At 37.6% G+C, this 25,944-nt stretch overlaps 1 protein-coding gene across 3 annotated transcripts in view; it reads right to left on the bottom strand.

The window, feature by feature from the left end:
* Nucleotides 1-8,402, bottom strand: part of pex5la (peroxisomal biogenesis factor 5-like a) — a 137,372-nt gene extending 128,970 nt beyond the window's left edge. For all 3 annotated transcript variants that reach the window (XM_038272246.1, XM_038272247.1, XM_038272248.1), the window contains exon 1: nt 7,877-8,402. In XM_038272246.1, coding sequence (XP_038128174.1) covers nt 7,877-7,897 — 21 coding nt within the window. In that variant the 5' untranslated portion in view covers nt 7,898-8,402. The remainder of the gene's footprint in view (nt 1-7,876) is intronic.
* Nucleotides 8,403-25,944: the final 17,542 nt, after the last annotated feature.

The raw sequence follows: 25,944 nt of genomic DNA, 5'->3' as shown, positions 1-25,944 counted from the left end.
TGACTTTGCATGTAAACTCGCTGCTTCTGTCGCGCCAGCTGCACCCGGTGTGAACGCAGCATAATGATTACAATCAGCCTTATTGAAAACCTCTTCTTTCTTCAGGTTACATTAATAACACTGAATCAAATTAAGGTTCATGGTTTATTGACTAAAGCTGAAATGTGCATTTTTCTTTGAAATCTAATGGTCAGACTGCATCGACATCAGCCTCTCCTTTCACCGCTTCTCCCCTTCCAACAATACGAAGGCTTTCCTGGTACAAAATAAGTTCTGCAAGGTCACCTATCTTGTGAAGTGATGACGAGGTTGGTTTATATAGATCAGTTTATAAATAGTATTTTATTAGTCTGTGTGGAATATAGATTTTATATTGGTATAAGATAGCGAATATACCCATTATTTGTTCCACATCGTATATTTTAGTATGCTGCTTAAGGTGATATAAACAGACTAAATAACTGGAGTCATCTAGTTTGATAGAAAGATTATGTTTGTTGCAAACATATATATTCACAGTTTCTTGACTGTGGCATGAGGGTTATGAGACGAGGAAGAGGATGAAGAAGAAGAGACAAGATTGGAAGCTCTCCAAACGAGTTGGAGAGATTTAAACCGAAGTGTGTAATCAGAAAATGATTTTGCTGTATACCTACGAGGTCTGTGTGATAGAAATAATCCAAATTCAGTATGTTTTAATTACCTCTCTGACCGCTACATGTAGCAAATTTACCATTGTCCGTAGCTTGACAAGTAATCTCTGGATGGCGTCAGTCCCCATTACCTATGAAACGTCAGGGACGTTGCTGAATAAATATAAATGCTGGAGTGTAGCAGCATTTTTCACCATATTGCTGCCATCGTTTGTTCACTACCATGTCAGTTTGACAGACTATACTTGCCGTAGACACATTCAAGTGTATTGGCTATCTCTATAGTCACTAGTATGTCAGCTCTGTGCCGCTGTAGCACAAAGAGGTCTGCCTCTATAAATGAAAGACCTGCTCCTATGTAATTATAAACAGCAATTTCTAAGGCAACACAACAACACATTTATCCTATGTTTTAGTTGTAGAAACACATCAAAAAGATTGCAGCTGTTGGGAGCTGGAGAAAATCCCATCTTTCTCCAGCAGAGTCCGCCGTGGATCCTCTGAGGGAGCCTCCTGCACAGGTGCAGCTCATTAAGACCATCAGAGGATCCACTACATAAGCTGTCTTCAGACCTTACCTCAACGCCGCAGTGTTGTTCCAGTTGGTCAGCGCTAAAGCCTTGCTCCTTGTGAATCTCCATGACCTTGAATCCAGAAAGGATTCTAACTTCTCTCTCTGTGTTCCCAGGAAACCCGAGTCTCTTCTGTGAAAGCTCTTGGAGAGCTAACCTGCCGAGCCGACCCTCTGAGCCAAACCCTGAAGACTTTCTGAGAAATCCCAAGCAGCTCAGGACTAGAGCTGGAAGAACCAAACTAAGGTCTGTCCAAGCTAGACGTGAGACGCTGAAGCAGCTACGGACTCTGCTGATGAACTCTTCTCCAGAACCAACAGAAACTCCCCCAAGGAGAATTACTCAAGAACCCTCAAGGTACTATCTAAGCTCACTTGAAAACCAAGCCCTGCCAGCAGTTCATAACAGCTCTGTCTCTCACGCAGACTCCAGTGAAACCAGGACCCAGGCCCGAACCTGATCCCAGTTCATATTGTGTTGTGCTTAATAAACTGTTGAACTTTTATCTTCGTGTCCGCCTTGTGGTGTTCTGCATAACTGGGTCTCCATTTGAGAACCCATCATGACAGCAGCATTTGATCCAATATTTTTTTCCTGGCAAAGTTGGTGGTTCTGTTTGATTTAAACCTTCTCTTATTGAATTTAACACCAGAAGTGATAGTAATAAAGCCGCCACCTTATTCTTCTGCTTGTCTCTGCTGTAAAAACAACTTTCCTGCCTGTTAATAACCCTTGGTCAGACAAAACAAAACCTAGCACCACTTCAGATCACTGAAGTGTGAGGACTTAGCTGATGTTGTTATAATTAAAGCAAAGAGAGAGGCAATATAGTCTATTCTAATTAAAGGGGATAATATACACCATCAATAAAGGTCCCCTGCAGACATGTCCCTCATGTACGTGTGCACAGCATGTGTGAGACAGTCACATTGATATGAAAGACTGCAGACATCACTCTTTTACCTGTAATGCTGCGTTCACACCGGGGGCAGCAAAAGCAGCAAAATCGCGTCTGCTGCTTCATTTTTGCTGCTTGTACCAGTGAATTCTGACGCGCGTCTGAAGCAGCTTTGCTGCTCTCGCTGCGCGGTCCAAAAGTGTGTCTGACGCGCGTTGGGCGGAGCTTCACTATCCTTTCTCTGCCTTGCAGCTATATTTGCTGTGATCAGTGGGAATAAAGTAGTTTTAATATGTGTTTAAGTGAGAAAATACACCTGAAAACTTCATCAGTGGAGTCAGTTCATCCAGATTACAATCCTGCCTCCCAATGTTATTTCTGTCGGAGCCGCTCAGACCCCCACATACCGGCGGTGCGCCGACAGAAGGAATCCATTCATCAGCAGCCTCTGGCCGGGTCGCCTCCTCGCGGTTTACCGCTGTGGCTGGTAGGTGTTTTTCATCTAAATAATCCGATCTGCAGGCACCAGAATAATAAAAGCGAACATATTCTGCCGGCAGATGTATATATTTTAAGTTAATTATGCTTTAATAAACTGTTTAAGAGAAGTGATCAGAGCAGTCTGTGTCATCAGCGCTGTGTCTCTCTCCCAGCCAGCTCCCAGATCAGCTTCTCTGATTGGTTGACGCGGCGCGTCGAGCAGCAAAAATTCAATTTTTCCATCTCGAGCAGCAGCGCGTTTGCGGCGCGTCGCGCGCGTCAGATGCCAAAACGCGCCCGACGCGCTGCTTCGGCTGCTCAGACGCGCTGCGCTTGCTGCTCGAAACGAGCCGCGGGACATTTTGCTGCGCCTTGACGCGCGTCAACCATTGACTTTGCATGTAAACTCGCTGCTTCTGTCGCGCCAGCTGCCCCCGGTGTGAACGGAGCATAAGACTGTATTCAACTGATATCTGCATTAAAAATGTTTTAAAGGTTTCTCTGCATAAATATATTGCTAGGAATCAAATAAAGCACTTTTAAATGACATCAGGGAGATGTGTGGACATTTGAAATATTCTCTTTTTTACTGCATGTGGATTTCAATTAATATACTAATTGATCCTGTGCTACTTGCAAAAAATATACTTAGGCTGTGTTCGAACTTCCGCACTACCCTTTAAAATCCTTAATTAATATATAGAGCGGACACTATGTAGTGAACTCAGTTAACTGACCGTTCATACAGATGATCACTACAGTACTTTTCGCTCCCCATTGGTCACATAATTCCACCTCCCCAGCTGGGTCATCTTTGTTCTGTCTGTCCACCACAGCAAATCCCATGATGCTTTGTAGAGAGAGCTCTCACAAATATTCTGTGATATATCTCCTCATCTAGTGACCATGGATAATCATTACTTCTCACGGTGCATTGTATGAAATTTCAAAACCCCTACTTTTCCATCCACCAGACCTTTGGAAACTCATCTAAAATGGCGTAACCACTATATAGTGCTCTATAGGGATAAGGGCGGACGTTCTGACACAGCCTTAATTTATATAATCTTCTTACCCTGTCCTTGAAACATTTAAGGTATTGTGGAGGATCTTTTTAAAAGACCCGCCCTCTCCAAAAAAAAAAAAAAAAATGCATGTGCAAGAGGATGCACAAGCATATTTCTTCTTGTGCACTCCCTGTTTATGATGTGCTGTTCTAATAGCTAAAACACGCTCACTGTGTCCATATACAGCAGGTACTATATAGTGGACTTTACAGCAAACTCAGTTAATTGGCCGATCGGACAGATTATCTCTGCTATTTGCTCCATTGGTCAAGTAAATCTTCCTCCACCGCACGGTGCCTGTCGGGTGCAGCGACAGCCAATGGCAACAGCGAGCCGTTGTGACACTAAATACCAAAATGCTTTGCACTAAGAGCTCTCTGTGCGAAGTATTCTGAGATATACGTTTACATTTTATCACTGCTGCACTTTAAAAATGGAAATGCATTGAGTGCTGTACTGAGCAAAATTTCTTTTTGTATACACTCTGTGCGTCTGCCTCTTCTGATGCATTTCTGTTCTCCCAATACACTTCATAGACACTTTTTCTCTTATGCCCCTCAGCCATTTTCAAAGGGCCGCGGTGAGAAAGGTGAGCCTTACTGACTGTCTGAAACTGTAGCTCACAAAACATATGCCGCTGAAAGTGTGCATGCGCAGAAAAAGATAGCTAATGGGACGAGCACGTAGTACAGCCTTACATAAACATATCATCAGAATGAAGATTATAAAAAATAAAAAAATTAGGAGGACCACTTATTTAGATGATCTGCCCGGAAATAAAAGATTGTTCTCTATACCTTTAACACTGTTAACATTATGCCAAAAGATAAAAATCTTTTGTAGTTTTTCGATCTTAAGATAAAGCAAGTTTTTACAGATCTATGCATGATGTGCATTTAACCCTATGTTTTCAAGTCTTTCAGCTTTCAAAGAGACAAAACCCCAATTTGGATAGTTGACAATAGAAAGATATTTTATGTTTTGATTCAAAAAGAACATCTGGGGAAAAAAAATTTTGCTAAACACTTTTCTGGAATGAAATAACTCTGTAATATTTTGGGAGCTAAAATCACAGTTAATGAGAAACAATAGGGACATAATATCAAATAATCAAATGTAACTCCTACCTCCAAAACAAACTCAACTAAGTTCTCATTAACTTTTTTGTTTTTAAATTTTGTGATATATATTACCAAAAAGGATGGCAGTGATTTTTGCTGAGCTTACTTCTAACTTAACTGAAAATAAAGACTACAAAATTCCTTATGTTTTTAGACCACCTCTAATCAAACACAATTCAGTAAATCAAGGAGACTTAGAAAGAAACCTGGACCAACCAGATCCTGTCCGATTGCTAAGTTTGTTTTTAATGAAATGAATTTTAATGAAATTAGAAAGTCTCCAAAAAAATTGTGTATAAATTCCCTTTTTTTTCCCGCGTTCGGAATTACATGTAGAAGCTATAGTTTTACATATCTAATTGCATGCTTTCAATGCATTTTGATATAACAGAATCCCCAGAAGAAAAACGCATTAGACTGCACTAGATTATTACAGGGTTCAACAGCACAGGAAAAGACTACAAAACAAAATATTATGTAAAAGAAAACATGTTTTGTGTGACTACAATTGAATGGAGGACAATCTATGAACAGTGTTTGACCAGGAAGATCAAACTGTGAGCGTCATAAAAAAGTCATGCAAATAACTCGAATCTTAAGAGACTTGATCTACTTCTTATCATCATTCGTATCCATCCAAGATTCTTCCTTCACTTGAATATGCTAATCAAATTGTGTAAGAATGTTGTGCATAACAGAGAAAATATATGAAGGCCACAGAGCATAATTCCTTTTAAATATATTTTTGTAACAGTACAACCTTAATTAGCTCTACAGCAAACATTAAGATGCCAAGAAAAGCTGCAGTGATTGTTCCGTCCTTCCAAACGGTATAGGAGGATATATAATGAGAATAAATGGAGAAAGTTTGAAGAATTTTTTTTTTTACACATAACATAAAATAAACCAGACACCAAGCCGACAACAATATGTGTCTGTTTTGTTTGACAGGAGAACAGCTGTGCTGAGTCAGCCTCCCTCTCAGCATATCCAGTTGCATCTTTACACAAAGAGAAACATATAATGATATCCACACCTCTGCACTGCTTATCTTTAAGTGCACAAATCTTTTCAAACACAGAATACTGTAAATCATTTTGTCCCTTAGAAAATACATATAATGCCTTCATGCACAAAACAGTAACAACAGGGAGATGCTGATGCAGTAAGAGAGAAAAAAATGACTTAAAAAATATAGGAGAAGAGCTCAGCATTGTGTTTCTGCCACCCCTTATACCAAGGTATGACGTTATACATGTGGAATTGATCCAAACAGGCAAATCTTGAGGAGGGGTGGCCTAATTCATGAGAACGAGCTCATGCCAAGATAAATCGATCCAACCAATACTGGATTATTGTGTGCAGATCCTTCACAACTGAATAATATGCAAGTCTTGCAAAACAAAAAACGAATGTTATCCATTTAAATATTATCCTGATTAAACTGGACCCTCGTATCATAAAGCATCATGAGTTGCAATTACCAAGCAGTCAAATCTGATTAACTGGTAACTGCAATAAAGATGTACTTACAAAGCATAGGAACTTCAGGGAAGGAGATACGATAACTGAGGCTATGAAAAACTGAGTCATGCACTGGTAGTCTGTGTATGAGCATCATTTAAAATCCCAAGCAATGGAGAGACACAGCTCTAAATTATTTATACCACATGCTTCCATCTAGAGGTCACATCAACAGGGGAAACAAGTTCAAATTAATATTTTTTGTAGATTTGTTTATCAATCATCTGTTGTTCTTGTCCCCATGCATAACATACATGCAAAGTCAATTTTGTATTTATCCTTATTACCATAAGAAATAATCTCACTTTTTAAATGCATGCATCCTTACCTGCAGAAAAAAAAAAGTTTTACATTTGGCTCTATCTTTTTTTGGTTTCTTTATATATATATATATATATATATATATATATATATATATATATATATATATATATATATATATATATATATATATATATATATATATATATATATATATATATATATATATATATAATTTGTTCCTATCAAAATTTGGAGACAGATGTACCCTTACCAATTCCTCTTATGTCCATACTGTATATTCATATACATTATTGCAAAACAAACAAAAAATAAAAATCACGATGATTTGACATGTTCGTATGCGCATTGTCCATATTACTTACAATAAAAAACTGTTGACAGTGGCAGGATATTTAGCATTACCTACAAATAGAGCATCTGCTTTTCATTTTCTAGACATTTGTTCTTGCTGAATATGTTTCAGGCAAGTCCTTAACTGTATTGTGCGGTGATATGACTTGCATGCATGTCATGAGAAACATAGTGTGATCATCAAACCGTGAATGAAGCATGGAAAACATACTTAGATGAAGGAATATAATGCTTCTGAAAACTTCTAAAAGCTTTTCTTATAGACACAATTACACCATGACGAATTATAGGGTTTTATTGTGTAGGATGTTGACTCAGTGGCAGTCAGGTATTACATAATCAGCTGTCTAGGAGCTGGAATACAGTATCTCTATGACCTAAAAATGCAGGCATTTGGAGTTAAATAAGGCTTTCATTAATCACTCTGTTGTTGTCTGATATTATCTTTATAATCAGCATCAGACAGCTGAGTGTTTGAATACTTTACTATAACAGATTGACGTCAACCTAAGAAGCTGAGATATGACAGTGCGCTTTATTGATAGCTATTTTTGTAAAGTGGTATTATACCTTGAGTTTTTTCTTCTTTTTTTTTTTGGAGTCATTAATAAGTTTAGTTTTTTTTCACATACAGTTGTTTTGCTTGTTCCAACATTGCCAGGATGTTTACCTTTTTCCGGCTGATGCACGTGTTTTAGACATGCACAGTTAACTCTATGCATCTGTAACCTGGAAAGCATGCCTACTGAGTTTTTTTGTTTTGTTTGTTTTTTTAATCAATTTATTTATTTATTTATTTATTTTCATATAAAGAGAAATCAGCAGAAGTCAAACTTTCCTGATCTGAGATCAACCAAATGCTTTAGCTATATGAACTAAGTGCGCCTGTTTGTTCCGTCATGCTGGACACCATGCAGAGCCTTACCTGTAAATGCCCCTGGTACATATTGAGCGCACAGGCGATCGCAGATGCTTCTCTCAGCAGATCTCAGCGCTTCTTCCAGAATCCAAGCGAACAGGAACAAGAATTCACATAAGAAGCCGTAGGAGAGTTTTTGGGCAGGGTGTCGGTAGGAGCAGACAGGGCGAAGCTGTCTTTTCCTCACGCGCTGAAAGCGACACTTTTCCTACCAGTTTATCCAGCATTTGATCAAGAAGCGCCCCAGCAGGAGCGCGTCGTCGACCCAAAGTTTAAAAAACAGCTGCAGAATCCTCACTTCGTCTCAATGCAAGTGTCGTTTTGTGATAAACAAGGTGTAGCCTTGCAAATGAGAGAATAAAAAATAAAATAAAAATAAAAAATCTATTTAAAGCTTCATTGTGTGCGCTAAGCAGTCTCTCCCTCCCATCCTCTCAGTTAGATGCTTTGACGCTTCTGTCAATTAATGCTCCTCTTATAGCTTTCTCCTCTTTCCTGTTTGCAAACCCTTCCCTCCGGAGCCTCCTCCAGTGCTGACGCACTCACTCCACAAGGAGGCACGCAAGCACCCTTCACCTGCCCTCATAAAATGGTCAAAACTTATAACTCCCAAATGATTTTACTGAAAACGCATGGAAACATATTTGTGCCACAAATGAGGAGGACACGAGGGAGGACTTAGAAGTAGCATCTAAGGAATAACAGCCTTGATAATCTTCCATTAATTATTTCTTACTTTAAAATAAGGTTTTTGTCATAAACACAAGTCTGGTGCTTATCTGAATCATGATTCATTTTTTTACATTACCTCATCAGCTGACTTTTGCAAGTGACTGGTTGTGCAGCTGCATGGGTGGAGGTAGATGGGGGGCCAGGGGTGGCCATGGCCACCCTTAAGGCTGATTTATACTTTGGAACAAGGTCCTCTGCGTCCGTATCGCAGTTAGTGTTGCGCCAATGCCATTTTTTGGCCCCGATACCTGGCTGTGCAGTATCGGCCGATACCGATATCATTATAATGTAAAAATAATTGCCATTATGGCTTTGTCAAGCTGCTGCCTACCTTTGTGAAGCAGGAAAAAATCTAATACAAAGTGAATAAAAACAAAGTGATAATAAAAAATAAAAAGTTTTTATTGCCTACCAGGAATGGGTGACAATAGTTGAATAAACTTATGGCTCTCAAAATGGTATCGGTGCCCTATTTGTTGGTACTCGCCGATACCGATACCACAATTTTAGGGCAGTATCGGGGCCCCGTCCAATACTGGTATCGGTATCGGTGCAACACTAGTCGCAGTGAACAAAAAGACGTCCCCGCCCCTTCCGCAGACACTCTGCTGCACCTTTCCCAAATTGTAGGTGACCGCAGACAGTGTCATAGACAGGAGGCCGGCTTGTTTTGTTTTTATGACCGCAATTGCGGAAAAGAATGTGTGAATTTAGACCAGCTAGAAGAGCAAAATGCGCTAGAATGCTGGAAACCCTTTTTCCACCTGGATCCCCGCTCTTTTTCGCCCTCATGTCTCTGTTGTCAGATAAACTTGCCCCCACTTCCTCACTCACCGCCTCGGCCGTATCTAGACCAACAGCGTATAGCGCAGACCACGCTCAAAACTGGGCATAAATCAAAAATGTCTGCATCAAGCTCACTGCGACACACTGCTGCAGGAGTATAACCAGCCCTTTAAGCCACTCATTGGCCACCCCTGTGGCCACCCTACAATTTCTTCCCTCTGATACAGACGGTGGCAGCAGTAATCCACTTAAGTGGAATGTTTTAACTTATTTATCATTTTAATTCTTCAAATATAAAAAATTACTTAAAAAAACAAAAACCCTGTGGTTAATTATGCTCATGTAGCCTGACGTAGTCCGACTCAATTCTAGTCAGAATATGAGTCTGATACTGCTCCATAGAGCTGTGATTATGGGGCGTGTTTTGAACGAACCAGGAAAAAAAATGCCTCTGCACTCAATTGGATAGACCTACAACCAATAAGAGCAACGGAGTGCGTGACGTATCTTAAGCGAGGCATAGTTGTTGTCCACAAAAATCAAAGCGTGCAGTTTCACGCCTAGAATAAGAAGATGAGACTTGATCGCGTTTTTCTGTTCCTCTTTTAAAATTAATTTGCTGTCGATATCTTCTAGAATAGACCTAATAGCAGAATCTACTCACCCAAACTCTCCAGCGGCAGCCATTATTGTTGTCACCCAAGCGCGCATTGGTCACGTGGTTGATAACGTTACTCTTGATCATCTGTCCATCATCGTATAAAGCCCGCCCTGACAATTTGATTGGATCGCCTGACAGTGAGCTTTAATACTTGCGCTACTATGGAGCAGAGCCAGACCGAACTTCCCCGAACTCAAACCTTGTGGGCGGGACTAAGTTCGGACTGGCACCCAGGCTAATGCTCATGAATATACTAACAGATTTCATGCTCTTTTCACAACTATATTTTGTCGTATGGCGTGAAGAGAAAATTATGTCTACCCAAGTCACCTCTTCATTGAAATTAGAGATAAGTTACTACTTTAATAATAATCCATTAAATGTAAATATAAGTACATGTAAATACTAATTTTATGCAGAACGATTATTGATAAAAGTATGTTAGTAATGACAATGAATAAGATGTTCGTACCAAAATTCAAACCTGAAAGAATTCTGTCCACTATACCTTTAATTTAGACAGCACGGATGTTTAAATATATGCGTCTATTTGTTAGCAAAGGCTGTAGGAAAGTATAGTTAGTCTTTATTTAGAAAATATAGTTGTGTTTTTTTCATTTTCCAGTTGGAACAGTGTAAATTGACCCTGAGGTTCTGGCACCTATCCCCTTCCGGCCACCCCTAAGTGTACATAGGTTATTGCCTGGCCACCCTTATTAAAATGTTCTGGCTACGCCTCTGTGCTGCAGGCTTTAGGGTGGTAACAAAGTTTGTGGTTATCATGTCAAATAATGTTAAAAATACAGCCCTTTTAATATATGTTTAATGTCACATATCCTAACCCAGGGTGCCCAGGTCCAGATCATAACAGCTTTGGCCTTGCAATTTTTAGTTCCCTTCTGCAACACACTTGAATCACATGAAAATACTGGGCCTCTGCAGAGACCAGGTGGTTTTTGTTTGTGTAATTTATATATTTAGTTATTTATCTATTTATTTGTTATTTAGTCTCTAACCACTGCAAGTAACTTATCTGAAAAAGAAGCAAGCACGCTTTAACCACAATCACCCCTCTAGAATAAATCTACACTAGAAAACAAAATACCTGATGAGATAAGTATTATTATTATTATTTTTTTTTTGTTGCCTAACAACAATTTTTAGCTTAGTTAGCTCGTGTTAAGGGGAGCTCAGGCTACTCCAAAACAGCACTCTGGGTCTTATAACTCATTCAGTCATTGAAGGCTGCCCAGTGACGCAGTGGGTGGCACTGTTGCCTTGCAGCAAGAAGGTTCCAGGTTTGATTACCAGCCTGGGGTCTTTCTGGATGGAGGTTGCTTCTTCTCCCTGAGAATGGCTGGATTCTCTCTGGGTACTCTGGCTTCTTTCTAGAGTCTATTAGGTTAATTGGCTTCTCTAAATTCTCCTTAGGTATGACTGTGTGCGTGAATGGTTGTTTGTTTGTCCTGTTTGTCGCTGAAATGTCCTCTTGCCCTGTGATACACTGGTGACCTGTCCAGGTTGTACCTAGACATAGGAGATAGGCACCAGCGACCCCAGCAGGGATAAGCATGACGAAAATTGATGGATGGAAATAGTATTAACACATTTAACACATGAAGCGACAAGGCCAGAGTCTGAATTTAGCAAAGAATCTTTGGAGTGATGCAACTGTCAGACGTCAAAAGGTTGGAGCTAAACACCAACCATAAGTAATTAAAATACCAGATAAATTCGATGGTTCTTAATTACCGCAAGGATTTGATTGCTATAACAGCTTTAAAAATGTATACATTGATTATTAGAAAAGGGAAAGTTTAAGCTATTCATGGCATTTTTGTTATATTATAACAAATTGTATGTCTGGGTTATAATTATTTTTCCCCAACTGATACACCTTCTATATTGTTTTAAATATCTTCTGCGAAATGGTTCTCTCATTTACTACCCAAAACAATGATTAGAATTTCCTTTTCCCTCACCTCTCCCGAAAATGTTCTAGATCAATATCTAATGTCGATGGAAGCCTTTGGACTGCAGTGAAGCAGTCCAAAAAAATCAGTGTAAGATTCTTCACTCTTTGTCAAGAGGTATTACATTTGAAACATACAAATATATCTCTTCATATAATATCTCTTCAGTATATGAAGAGGTTTGTACGTATATTGTCAATTAGCCAAGTTGTTTGACAAGGTTACTGCAACTTTTGGTCACAAATGCACAATATTGCTATGTACTTTGCCTTCATTTCTTAGGATAAGAGTTTCAAATGAATATCACATTCTTCTTTGGTGACATGGATAGATCCTATATGGACATTCATTATAGATTTTAACAGCGTTCTTCTGCTAAACAAAGTGTCTGAGTTAAAGATGCATAAGGCTACTTCTCACACAGCTCATTGCTGCTAGAAAGCAGCTTGAAGTAAATAATTAAAAACTTCACTACCCAGAGATCATGTTATGTGACAAGAGTGGAAAGTACCCAGTGTTTTCTCAACAAAGCAAATTAGAAAGATCCTTCAGTATTTTCATAACGATCATAGTTAATGAAGTACTTTGATATTTTCTGAGAAATCTATGTTTTTTTTTGGTAGATTTTTTTTATTTGACTGCTATTTGTTATCACTGTGATTTGTTATAATCCTTAATTTCATAGTAGATGTACAGTTTTGAAGCCCTGTTATATAAAAGTTTTATAAAAGCCTGTATCAGCAGACTAATACTAACTTCTATTTGTAATGACCTATCTTTATTTGTACCATTCTAAGTAAACCCTAAAAACCTAATATTTATTTATTATTCACCAGTAACACACAGAAAAGTAAGATAGAAAAACATATTTAATATTTCTAGGAATTGGAACTTTAATAAGTAATGAATACCCAGCTATCTCATAACATTTTTTTTTTTTGCTAGGACGAATTGTTTCTTTGTTTTGTTTTTTTTCCTATCAGACAACAAAATGATTATTTCTACAAACAATTACTCTTACTCATATTTGCTCCCTTATGGTGCATTCACAAAAAAAGCATTTTGAAAGTCCTAAAGGTGTCCAACTTAGCTTGGATGCTTGTGCATTTTGAAATCAACTCTATGGATTCTTAAAAAAACAGGCTCTAGACATTGAGCTGGTATGTGCTTTCCCTTGTAATCGATAGAGTGGCTTGGCCTCATTTGATTTGATTAGGAAATAAAAAAGGAGTTTTAAAACTTTTTTACGCAAGAAAGTACACCTCAAAACGTCATCTGTGCAGTCAGTTTATGATAACTCTCAGCATTCGCTCTTATGGCTGCCATTTCCGTGTGGCCAGTGCGGGGAAATGAGTGAATGACTCATTTAAGTTTAATGCTGGTGAAGATTCTCAGTCATCCAGGCAATAGTCATTCCAAAAAAGTAAATTTTTTTAAAAAAATACAACAAAAAACACTGGACTTAGACTTCCAAGTTTGAAGATGTTTCGCTTCCCATCCAAGAATTCTCCTGGATCGGATCCTTCATTGAATGGGATCCTTCCTTGGATCCAATTCCTTGGATAAAATGAGAAGCTGAGCAGTCAACTCTTATAAGTACATACAGTAGGTGATCGTCTGAATAACAAACTGGACTGGACTGAAAACACTGTCTCCCACCCCATGCATGAAGCTGTTACAGAACTGGAGAGCTCCTTCAGTGAGAGACTGTTGCACTCTAAATGCACTAGGGTGCGTTATCACAGATCCTTCCTCCAAGCAGCTGTAACACGCTATAACCATCACTGTTCCCTACAACCACAATAAATTGTTACATTCATGCTGATTTTGGACAGTTTCTACCTTAGTCAGTTCAATAACCTGCTGCTGTCATTTTGGATATCTCTGATGTTGCTGCTATTTTCAATTGTCTATTACTGTAAAAATGTCCATAGCTGTATATTGGTTATTTGTTCTCGTGGTGGATAGTTTTATATTGTTAAAACTGTTTACAGTGCAGTATTTTATTCTTTATCTTTTAAGTCTTCACTATACTGATTCTTATACATTTTTTTTAAGGTCCACATTTGTATGACCATTTTTTTCTATAATCATTTTGCTGCTGTAAACACCAGAATTTCCCCATTATTTGACAATAAAGGGGTTTTCTATTCTATTCTGTTCTTTTAGGTCATTGTTTTTATCCGGTGTTAATGAATAAAATGTGGATGACTGTCCTTTTTTAAAAGTTGCTAATTAGATCTTTTTCTGTCAGTTCAACACGGTGAGTAACATTTGGGATATACTGATTTTTTCAACCTTGTCTTTGGCCTTCGAAGAGATGTCACCTGCTGTCTCCTTCATTCTTTTAGAATTTCAATTCAGACAGAGGCTCGCTAGCCTTTGCCATGACAGCATAAAACGTGCATGGATACTTGACTCTTGGATGTAACTGTGACAATGAAAAAGTTTTTATTGAGTCTGTAAAATAGCTACCAACCTCTGAGTGGTATCTTCTTGCTCTTTCTCTGACTGCCTGTCAGCATAGTTGGCATGTTTCGTAGGAAAGTGTTGGCTAATATTAAATAAATTGAACATCATTGATCTCACATTGGAGAAATTTAGCTCTGCATTTTAACCCATCCCCTTGGGGAGGAGTGGGCTGCCATTGTGCGGCGCCTGGGCAGCAGTGTGGGGTTAAGGGTCTTCCCAATCCCAGGATTCAAAGCCCTATGCCCTGACCACTAGGCCACCACTTCCCCTTACAGCACCAGGTATTCCCAGGCAGTCTCGCATCCAACTACCGGTACTAACCAGGCACGACCCTGCTTAGCTTCCAAGATCAGATGAGATCGGGCGTTTTGAGGACGGTATGGCCGTTTAAAAAAATGCCACAGTCTCTTTGCATTTCAGGCATACAGCAGTTAACTAAAAATATTTTGTTGTCCACTCCTAGTGGTGAGGGATGGCACTTGATGGATTTTTCAATCCGGAAGTCTCCTACAGTATGTTTTTGTGGAGAAGAAGAAGAATTTCCTTTGTTGCACATGCGCAGTCTGTGTGCTTTAGGTAAATTGGCTCCTAGACACTTGTAGCTCTGCTTCATCAACAGGATGCTCTCACGAACACCTCACAAGGGCCAACTGAATTTCATACTTGTCTGATTTTCATAAGGCTAATCATCCCTTGTATATACCCTGTATACTAAATGAGACAGGACCCAAAATGAGGTTAAAACCATGACCGATCCAAAAAAAATCTCAAATGATTAAAAAATTGTCCCGAAATGAGTAAAAACTCATACAAGGTATGCTGTCCATAACAACATAAAATAATTTAGAGGTGGTCAAAACACCATTCTTGACCAAAACCTTAAGTCTCATGGCATTTTTGGTCTTATTGTTCAAGAGATTATGTCTTAATTCTTTATTTACATTCCATCAGAGTCCTAGAAACCACTAAAAAGGAATTTTCAAAGTAATGTGATAGCCCCAGCTATCTCCATCACTCTCTGTAACTCTTTCTGCTTCCTAGGAGCTATCATCTCACAGGACCTAAAGTGGGAGCTGAAAATTACTAATCCAGACAGTGCCTTGCCCGCAACCAAAATCTAATAAATTAGAAAAGATTCCCAAAGGAATAAATCATGATAATCTAATTAAAATTAAAATAAGTTTAGTTTATTAAACAAAAAATCTCTTTCTTCAAAAAGTCTGTGAGTTAATGACTTGATTTGTAATAATCACATTGATTTTTGCTGCCTTACAGAAACTTGGCTGCAGCAAGAGGATTATGTGAGCATAAATGAGGCAAATCCTTCAAGATATTTAAAATTTCACATATCCAGAAATTCTGGGCAAGGAGTAGCAACAACCTTTTAGTCTGACTTACTGATTACTCCAAAGGCAGTTAGTAATTACAACTCTTTTGAATATTTAACCATTAGTTTCACTCATCCAAATTGTAAAGCAAGAAAACCTCTTCTTTTTATAACTTTGTATCGTCCACCTGGTACTTACTCTGAATATTTAGATGAGTTTTCAGAGTTCCTATCTGATTTGTTTTTTAATACTGACAGGATCATCATAGTTGGGGATAGTCCCACACATTCTCATCTTCATACTTTAGACCTTGTGCTAACATATGGCATAGAACGCCTTTCTCTTCGTTCATTTCTTTACTGTTTAATCTCTTATACTGCACTGTAATTTTTGTTCTTGTGTCTTATTTTGTTTTTATTTTTAACTGTTTTTTCTGTTTTTTATTTATTGTTTTAACTGATTTTATGTAAAACACTTTGAATTGCCCTGTTGCTGAAATGTGCTATACAAATAAAGCTGCCTTGCCTTGAAGAAATAACAGTATTTCCTCACAACCCTGTCCTCTTTGACCACTTTTTAATAACCTTCAGGATTGCTTTAATAGAGTTCTCCTCCCCCAAAAGAAGGTTTCACTTTAGCAGATCATTATCAGATAGTGCAGTTATAAATTTTAAATAATCTGTTTCACTTTCTCTCTCCTCTGTGTCACTGCGCAGTGCTGCAGAGGGCAAAAGTTTAGTTTATTCCCCTTCACAAGTTGATGGTTTTGTTGATGGGGTTGCTAGTTTTCTACGTACTGGGTTAGACAACTCATCCCTTTCAAAAAGAAAACTTTCAAAATAGAAAGCTTGCTCCTTGGTTTAATGCAGAGCTGCATACTCTGAAGCAAAATGCTTGGGAACTGGAGAGAAATTGGCGCTCTACATGCCTATGGGAATCCTACCTAGTCTGGGAAAATATTTTACTCCTGTATAAGAGGACCCTTCATAAAGCAAGAGCAGCACATTTCTCCACATTAATAGGGGAGAATAAGAAAAATCTTGGATATCTTTTTAATACAGTTGCCAAACTCACCCGGAGCCATGGCCATAGCCATCCCACCTGCTCTTAGCAGTAATGATTTTATGGGATTCTTTATAAATAAGATTGATCCTACTAAAAATAAGATCATTAGGACTCCTCTAACTATGATTGGTTTATCTCTGGAAGGTGAGGCAGCATCTGAGATAGCCATAGAATCTGAACCAGTTTTAGACTGCTTTGATCCAGTTGAACTTTCAGAGTTAGTAAAATTATTGTCTTCATCTAAGCCTTCAACTTGTATATTAGATCCAGTTCCAACCAGGTTATTTAAGGAAGAATTCCCTTTGATCTCGTCTTCCATTTTAGATGTGATCAATCTATCTCTGTTACAGGGATATGTACCAAAGGCTTTTATGGTTGCTGTAATTAAACACATAGATTACAGGCACGTCTTGAAGACATAAAAACCTGGATGACTCTTAACTTTCTGCTCCTGAATGCGGACAAAACAGAAGTTATAGCCTTTGTACCAGAGCCTCTAAAAAAGAAGCGGATTAGTTAGTCTCTCCATTTGGATGGGATTAAATTGATCTCAGATAATAAAGTAATTTTAACAAAGTTTTATTTTAGTTCAGGACTTGTCATTTAAATCTCATATCAAATAGGTTTCTAGAATTTCCTTCTTTCATCAGCAGAATATTGCATTAGAAATATCCTGTCCAGGGGTGATGCTGAGAAACTAGTCCATGCATTCGTTACTTCAAGGCTGGACGGTTGTAATTCATTACTATCATGAAGTCCACAAACTGTAGTCAAAAGCCTTCAGCTGATCAACAATGCTGCAACCAGAGTTGTGATGAAAATTAAAAAGAGAGATCATATCTCTCCTATTCTAGCTTTTTTTCATTGGCTTCCTGTTATATCTAGAATAGAATTTAAAATCCTCCTTCTCACATATGAAGCCTTAAAAGGCCAAGATCCATCTTATATCAGAGATATGATTGTTCCTTAAGTTCCAACAGAGCACTTCGCTCTCAATCTGCAGGTTTACTAAAGTTGGGCTTACACTGTACGACTGTTTGCCCTATTCAGGGTGACTTCCATGTGGTTCAGTTCGGATCATGACTTTATATACCGGTAATAAGATAATATTTTTGAACAATTTTTTTAGATTTTTGTTTTATTTTAGAAATTGCGGCATCAAAACCAACACAGTCTAGCACATAGCAGGGACTATGCATCAGTTATTTAGGTGTGCCATAATGTTTGTAGTCAGCACAATCCTCAGCATATACCTGTCACTTTCCCAGAATTCATCTTGTGATTTATTGTTACACGACAATAGGTCAAAGTAGTATAAAAAACAATTCAGAATTGTGATTCAAAGAGAAACTCGAACCATAAGTCTTTTTTTATTTTTCAAACTGTCAGATGCATACTTACGGAGCAACGAAGAACAGCATTGTCATCAGCCAGGATTGTTTATCAGAGATGGGTCTGACCTTCAGTCAGTGTCACACTGCAATCTGAAAGTGTGAGTTTTCAACAACAGGGATATTAGAAAAGGTGGAGAGATGGGTTGACAGCAAAAAGACAAACATGCACTGTAGGAATGAAGCAAAAATAAAAAAAAATAGGAACAGGAAATCAACACCTACAAAAGAAAAAAACCAACATAGATGAAAACATGTCGAATGTTTCTTAAAATATACATCTTGCAACTTAAAATAGTGAACATCTAAAGAAAAGAATTTTCAGATATTTTAAATTAATTACTGAAAATGTTACACATTTTTTCAAGGTTATTTACTTACATAAGCCTTGCCCTCCTTCTAAGTTATCTCACTAAAAGAAGACATATAATCTATAAATATACTGTACCCTTGTAAAACATCCAATGAAGCATTATTACATAAAATATGCTTTTTTTATTATTATTTTTATACTATACTTTATTTTTTTCTTTTTCAGTCTGAAGAAAACCAAATATTTTGTAATCCATCTGCATATCTATATGGATACCTCACAAGATGATTTATTTGTATTAAGCACACTGTGCGGCTTTACTGTTGGTCAGTCACTTCATGTGGATGGGATTAAATTGATCTCAGAAAATAAAGTAAAAAAACTTGGTGATATATTTTTATCAGGACCTGTCATGTAAATCCCATATCAAAGAGGTTTCTAGAATTTCCTTTATTCATCAGGAATATTGCAAATATTAGAAAAATCCTGTCCGGGGGTGGTGATGAGAAACTAGTTCATGCATTTGTTACTTCAAGGCTGGACTATTTTAATTCTTTATTATTATGAAGTTCAAAAATTTTAGTTAAAAGCTGGTGAAGGTACTCAGTTAGCCAGGTCATAGTCATTCCAAAAAAATAAAACAACAATCCACTGGACTTTGTTTCCAAGTTTGAAGAAGTTTCGCTTCCCATCCAGGAAGCTTTTTCAATTAGAAAATGTCAGAATTATTGTTGAGTTCAAGACTTTTTGGGGGTTCAATTTGCATGTTTTCTAAGCCAAAACAAGGCATTGTTTTGGTCTACTCTATAAAGCTTTAAGCTCAAGGCTAATTCTGACATTTTGAATTGAAAAAGCTTCCTGAATGGGAAGCAAAACATCTTCAAACTGGAAAAAGTTCAGTGGATTATTTTTTTAACCTTTTTGGAATTTAGCTAAAAGTATTCAGCTGATACAAAATATGATGAAACTCTTAAGAAATTTTAAAATAGAGATCATATTTCTTCTATATTTTTCCATTGGCTTCCAGTGAAATTTAGAATACAATTTAAAATCCTCATCCTTACATATAAAGTTTTAAATGGCCAAGTGCCATCTTATATCAGAGATTTTCTTGTTCCTTATATTCCTAACAGAGTACTTCACTCTCAATCTGCAGGTTTACTAGTGGTTCCTAGAATTTCTAATACTATAATGGGAGGCAGATCTTTTAGTTATCAGGCTGTTCTCCTGTGGAACAACTACCTGTTTTGGTCTGTGAGGCAGACACCCTGTCTACCTTTAAGTTTAGGCTTATCTCTATACTTTTGAAATGTCAAAGATGGTCCAGTCCAAGTGAGACGTTTGTCACAGCAAGAGTTAATACCCTACAAGCTGTTCTACGAAAGTTAATGTATAAGTTTATTTGTAGGTTAAATGCATCTGAAAACGATATTATTTTGTCACTTACTGATACCACACGTAGTGCAATCCGATATCAGTCTAAGCTGTGGAGACACTGGTATTCCTGTCTTCTTAAAGATCCTATCTAATCGATAATGGTACTTGTATTGTGTTTTTATCATTAACTATTTTTTATTTTATTTGTATGTATGTATTTATTGGACCATGAGTCTGTCTGTCTGTCTGTCTGTCTGTCTGTCTGTCTGTCTGTCTGTCTGTCTGTCTGTCTGTCTGTCTGTCTGTCTGTCTGTCTGTCTGTCTGTCTATCTATCTATCTATCTATCTATCTATCTATCTATCTATCTATCTATGTATAGTTATGCTGCTGTAGGCGTAAGGGCTGGTTATACAGTTAGCTTGTTGCAGATATTTTTTCATCTATGCCCAATATTGAAGCATGGTCTGCACTATGTTATATTCCACGCCACAACGCACGAGGGACAATCACAAACTAGCTGTGGGTCTAGATACCTGCAACAAGGGAAGGAAGTGGGGGCAAGTTTGTGCGACAACGGAGGGACATGAGGGTGAAGAGTGGGGATCAAGGTGGAAAAAGGGTCCCAGCATTCTCACGCACCTCGCTCTTCTAGCTGGTCCATCTTCACAAGTCGTTTTCCACAATAGCGGTCATGCAAACAAAACAAGCCGGTAAGGTACCAAACAAGAAATACGCATAGTGTAGAGCGGATATAGATTTGGAAACCCAATTTGAAAGTCTGGATGAACCCTCAGACTTTATAGATCCACAATTTGACTATAACTCAAGCAAATTTGGACTGAATAAGTTGAAGCATGTTTGTTCCACAAAGATTTCAGTGGCCAGTGTGCCAGGTGCAAATATGATTTTAGCACAGTGCCAAAAGTGGCCAAATTTAGCTTAATACAATTTTTTCCACTGATGAAAGCTATTCTGGCCAGACAAATATACTGATTTACATTATTCGACCGCTTTTTGCAAAGCCTTTGCTCTTAAAATTTAACCATTGTTTTATTGAAATTTACCATTGAACAGACAATAATTGTCATGATCTGCCCTGATAGCTAGCCTTAATTGTTCATGCCTATCTCCTGCTTAACTCTGCCTGGTCCCCAATTATCACTTATGTCATCCACCTGCGTCTGTTCCTTTATATTGGGCTCAGTTCCAGATGTCGGGGCAGATCATTGTTTGCTGTTTTCTTTTTCTTTTTGTTAGTTCCCTGTTTGATGTCTTTAGGTTCTGTTTTTCATCAGTTTAAGTTAGTCTAAGGTTCATGTTTACAGTAGGAGATTATTTTTGATCCCATGTCTTCAGGCTAGTTTAATCCCTAACAAGTGGTGAGAGCGTTTCAGCATTTCCCAAATCATTTCCTGATTCCTTTCCCTCTAACCCACTGGCCCTGTCTTTCCCCTTCTGATCTGTTTGCCTTGAACCTTGGTTGGACTCCTGCTGGATTCTGCCTGTCTGTGTCTGTGCGTTTTTGTCTGAGCTGGTTGCTTGACGCACAGGACTCTGAACCTGTCCTCTTAGGTGTGTTTCTGTCTGAGCTGGATGCTCGAGGCATGGGACTCTGAAACTGCTTTCACGCTCTGATGGATTCCTGGAACCCAGATCTGTTCTTTCCTGTGTGGATCGGAGCACCTGACCGGACTATAGACTTCTAGATTCTAGAAATACTCCAGTCTGATCTGAATCCCTGTCCTGGATCGGAGTCCTGCCCGCTTGCTGGAGCTGCTGCATAGGAGATGCTCTTGACGGCTCAGAGCCGCATCTCATTGGCAGTGAATCAGCTTATCCTGCTGATGGACTGAACTGTTAAACCAGGTAAGTGACTCACTCTGATAATAATCTCCTGTTTAGATGATCGTGGTCAGCTAATAAAACGTTGATCGCTTTTGACCAAAGAGTCCAGCTTTGACAATAGATTTGAAGATTTTAACAACTATTTTATGCAACCAAAATATTCTATCTAGCTATCTACCGCTCTTGCGAAGGTAGGATATGTCTAGAAAGCTTTCTGTGTGGTGAAGATGTTTTCTTTTAACTGAACACAAAAAAAAATTTTTTACTTTAAAAAATGTAATTTTTAAAATATTATTATAATTTTTTTTTTACTTAAAGTCAGTTATCCATAGATCTCTGCATAATTAAATTAACAATGGTATGAACTTTTTGAAATCATAACTAAACAACTGTCTGACCTTTGGATCTGCTTTAACCTCTGAGAGTACTGATGTACAGCACAGGCAGATGTGAAGAAACATTTGACATTAATGTTAGAGAAAAAAAGCAATTTTTTGGAAAAGTTTAATTGTCTCATTAAAGCTGGGATGTCGATAACACCATTTCTTTTTTCTGATGATAAAAGACTTTAAATTCTGCTTTAACAAATAAATAATTTGATCTGTGTTAATATGACAGCTGTGGTTTATTAAGTTGGGATATTCTTTAACATTTTAAGACCGCTTTCAACACTGGGGTGTATAAATACAAGGATCATATGGTGACCACTTAAATCAGGATTGATTTACCTTTTGATTGATACCAAACCATCCATCATGCCCCAACGTTTAATAACTGGTTCAGATTTGGCAGGCTTATTTATGCACTTACTTAAAAAAATAAAAATAAAAAAATAAAATCACAAGTGGAGAAAAGAGATTACTTTGGATAGATGTGTCTACATGCTCAAAATATCATGACAGCTCAAACAACACATTAAATAGTGACATGGAATAAGTAAAGAGCTACACAAATGGGTATGTGTCTGGATGCTCATCCGTCTGTCCATACATCTTTCCATCCATCCATTCATCAGACCTTTGCAGGCTTTTGTACAAAAAAAAAAAATTACCCAGCAATACATGTAAATAAAAGATAAATAAGCACTAAAAGCACAACATACATAAAGGTGTAAAACAAGAGTAACAGCTAAACAAGTTGATCTATGGGGCAGAATAAAATGATGAGTCATCTTACCATAGTCACCGAAAACATCAGTTCAGAATAGAATTAAATAGTCTTTTGAGAGCAAAAAAGTCAGGAGTGCAAGGATTAACAGATATAATGAGTATGACAGCAATCAAATGAAACATCCTACCAAAGTATTTTTGTCTCACACCTTCACATTTTCATCTGCTGATGAACACAGGGTTGGGATGAGCTTTATTGAAAAAGCCTGAACTGTATGAATAATGATGAGCTATTTTTCATTCCTCTAGCCAATCTGTCCCTCCCATTTTGTCCTGCTTCATTCCCTTCCTCTCTGTGATGAATGGAAACCTGACACCATCGGAACAGGTACATGATGAGACAGACATACGGATCCAAGTTTTGCTGCATGAGTGCTGTTGACTGTCACAGATGGCTGATAAGTCCTTACGTTTCACACAGATCCTGTTTAACATTCATTTAGCATTGAGAGACACATATACTGCAGGATTTTAATGAGGAAAGTTTAAAACTATTTGATGATTCTGTCCTGTTTAAGTTGAATTAAAAAAGAGCAAAATGTAAATCAGAGAAATTTGATTAGAGATCTAAAATTATGAGAAATTACATCAAATTAAATGTAAAAACATAAAATTTTCTTTAAAGTTTAAAGCAAATTAAAATGGAGTTACTATGAAAGTGGAAGTCACATAATTCTTTAGATGCTATAAAATCTGAAGCTGCTTCTTATAATGTACCTTTATAACTCAGGTAAGGGGATAATTTAATTTTAATTAATCTAGAGCAGAAGCAGCTTTTGTAAATTTTTCAGATCCAAATTATTTTCAATTGATGTTTGTTGCACATATGAGCTTTTATTTATTTTTTATTTATTTTTTTTACATTAGAGCAAATATAAATTAGAAGTGATAAATGGAACAAATAATAAATATTAAACTAAGTTATCATTACACAACATTGTTTCAGTAATATGACTTTGAAATGATGACATTTAACACACTTCAGAAGCACTTTAAATTTAGATGTAACCTATGTGATAAAAATTCATTGCATGAATTAGGTGGTTTACCCTGCTACAATATTGAACTGGGAGGATGATTTGATGAAATTATCTAATTTTACAAAAAGAAACATCTTTTTATACTTTGTTGATTCCATGGTGATGGGGATGGTATGAATAAGCTCAGAAGCTCATCAATACTTACACAGAGAATACATTGGCTTTGTGCTGAATCTCTATCGTGGCAATTTGGTTCACGCAAAGGTAGATTTTAAATGACAGTAAGCTAGTGTCTAAATGATTCCTGCATAAAACATTAGGGTGATGGTTACGGAGGGTTGGGGCACATGGGCTGCCCCTGTGCAGCTGGACCCGACCAGTCATGCATCAGGTAATTGATGTTCTGTTAGCACAGAGTAAATCCTTTCACCCTAACTCTTTTTTTTTAACTTAAAAATAAAATATCTCTGTTAATTCATAGAACTTTCTTTCCCTATCATTCCTGTTCACACTGGTAGATGATTAAAGACAGAGAAGTGTGCATACATGCTAGAGGTACGCAGGTCCACTCAGACTGCAAGTACTTTTGTTACATAACTCAGAAAAAGCAGCCAACAACTGATCAAGTTCATCACAAGCATGGCTTAGCTTTAAAGTGAGTGGTGAGGAGGTGGACTAGGTTAATTTTTCTCATTTGGTAATAATTAAATGTTGCAGAGAAGACTCTAGTATACCTACTGTGTGGAGATGGCCCTTTATTTATCACTGAGTTTTGTGTTGGGTAGGGGGCAACTCATGCAGATGGACATGACATGACTCTTATAAATTGATTTGTTCCATTTGAGAGTTCCTGTCTTCAGCTACAACTTATACTTCGGACCGTTCAGCACTCCCTGCTGTACGCCGCAGTGCGCTCTCTGCAAGACACTCCCAGAAGTTCTTAACAGAAACCAACAAAAACAGCTGGGACCATTGTTCTAGCTGTGAAACCTGTCTTTATACATTATACAGCAGAAATACGTGGAGTGAATCCTGTTCCTTAGTATGAATGTTCCCCCTGTGGTCACAATCCAGAAACAGGAATACCAGCTTGGTAGCCTCATCCCCCTCATCACTAGGCTGACAAAGAAAACAGATGAATGGAAACTGTATTTGCCATAGAGTTAGTTTTTATTATTTTTTTATTCAATTTTAATTGTGTATTTATTCATTCATTGAAATTAATTATTCATGCAACCTTGTCTGTACTCATTATTTTCTTTTTAATCCTGAGATACTGGCAGAGTGAATGTACTGTACTCCCTCCAGGCAAAAGTAAATGTAGGGTGATAACAGTCATCATAGTCAGCTTTGTTTAGGGGAAGATATGTATGTTTGCTTATATCTTTTGACATAAAAGTGTTTTTTGTTTAGCCTTCCTTGTTTCTTTCACCCTAGTTAGCATTTAACTGTTTGCTGGTGTAATCTTAATGAGTTATGTATGGTATTTCAGGAAGATTGCATGTAAGCCTTTCTATATTTTAATACTTAAAATCCTTCACTCAGCAGATGAATGCCTCTGTAAAGCACTTCTGGAGTTCACAACATGGCAACATACCACACCCTGAGTTTATCACAGTTTCCTTTTTTAGCAGATTATCATCATTCAGTTATGTCAGCGTAAATGTTGATGGGCTGTCAAAATAACAGCAAATATTTGACAGCAGCAGTGTTATGTAGAATTACAAGTATAGTTCTTAGACTAAGATTGAATATAGAGTCACTGTGTGTCATGACTGTGCTTTTTAGGATTCTGTTTAAGTTTAAGTTTTCAGTTAAAGTTTGATTTATGCCAATCTGTGTTTTGTTGGTCATTGGGTTCTTTTCCATTTTTTGCAGTGTTGTATTTTTAGATTTACCCTCTATTTCCCCCTTGTGCCAGTCTCCTTTCCACTAGCTCCCTTCTAGTTACTTCTATCCACACCTGCTATCAGCTGATTAA

The sequence above is a fragment of the Cyprinodon tularosa genome, unplaced genomic scaffold (genome assembly GCF_016077235.1).
Source record: "Cyprinodon tularosa strain WSP-4 unplaced genomic scaffold, ASM1607723v1 ctg82, whole genome shotgun sequence".
Classification (NCBI taxonomy): domain Eukaryota; kingdom Metazoa; phylum Chordata; class Actinopteri; order Cyprinodontiformes; family Cyprinodontidae; genus Cyprinodon; species Cyprinodon tularosa.
Note: the sequence above shows the minus strand (reverse complement) of the source record. Positions and strands in the feature narration are given on the sequence as shown.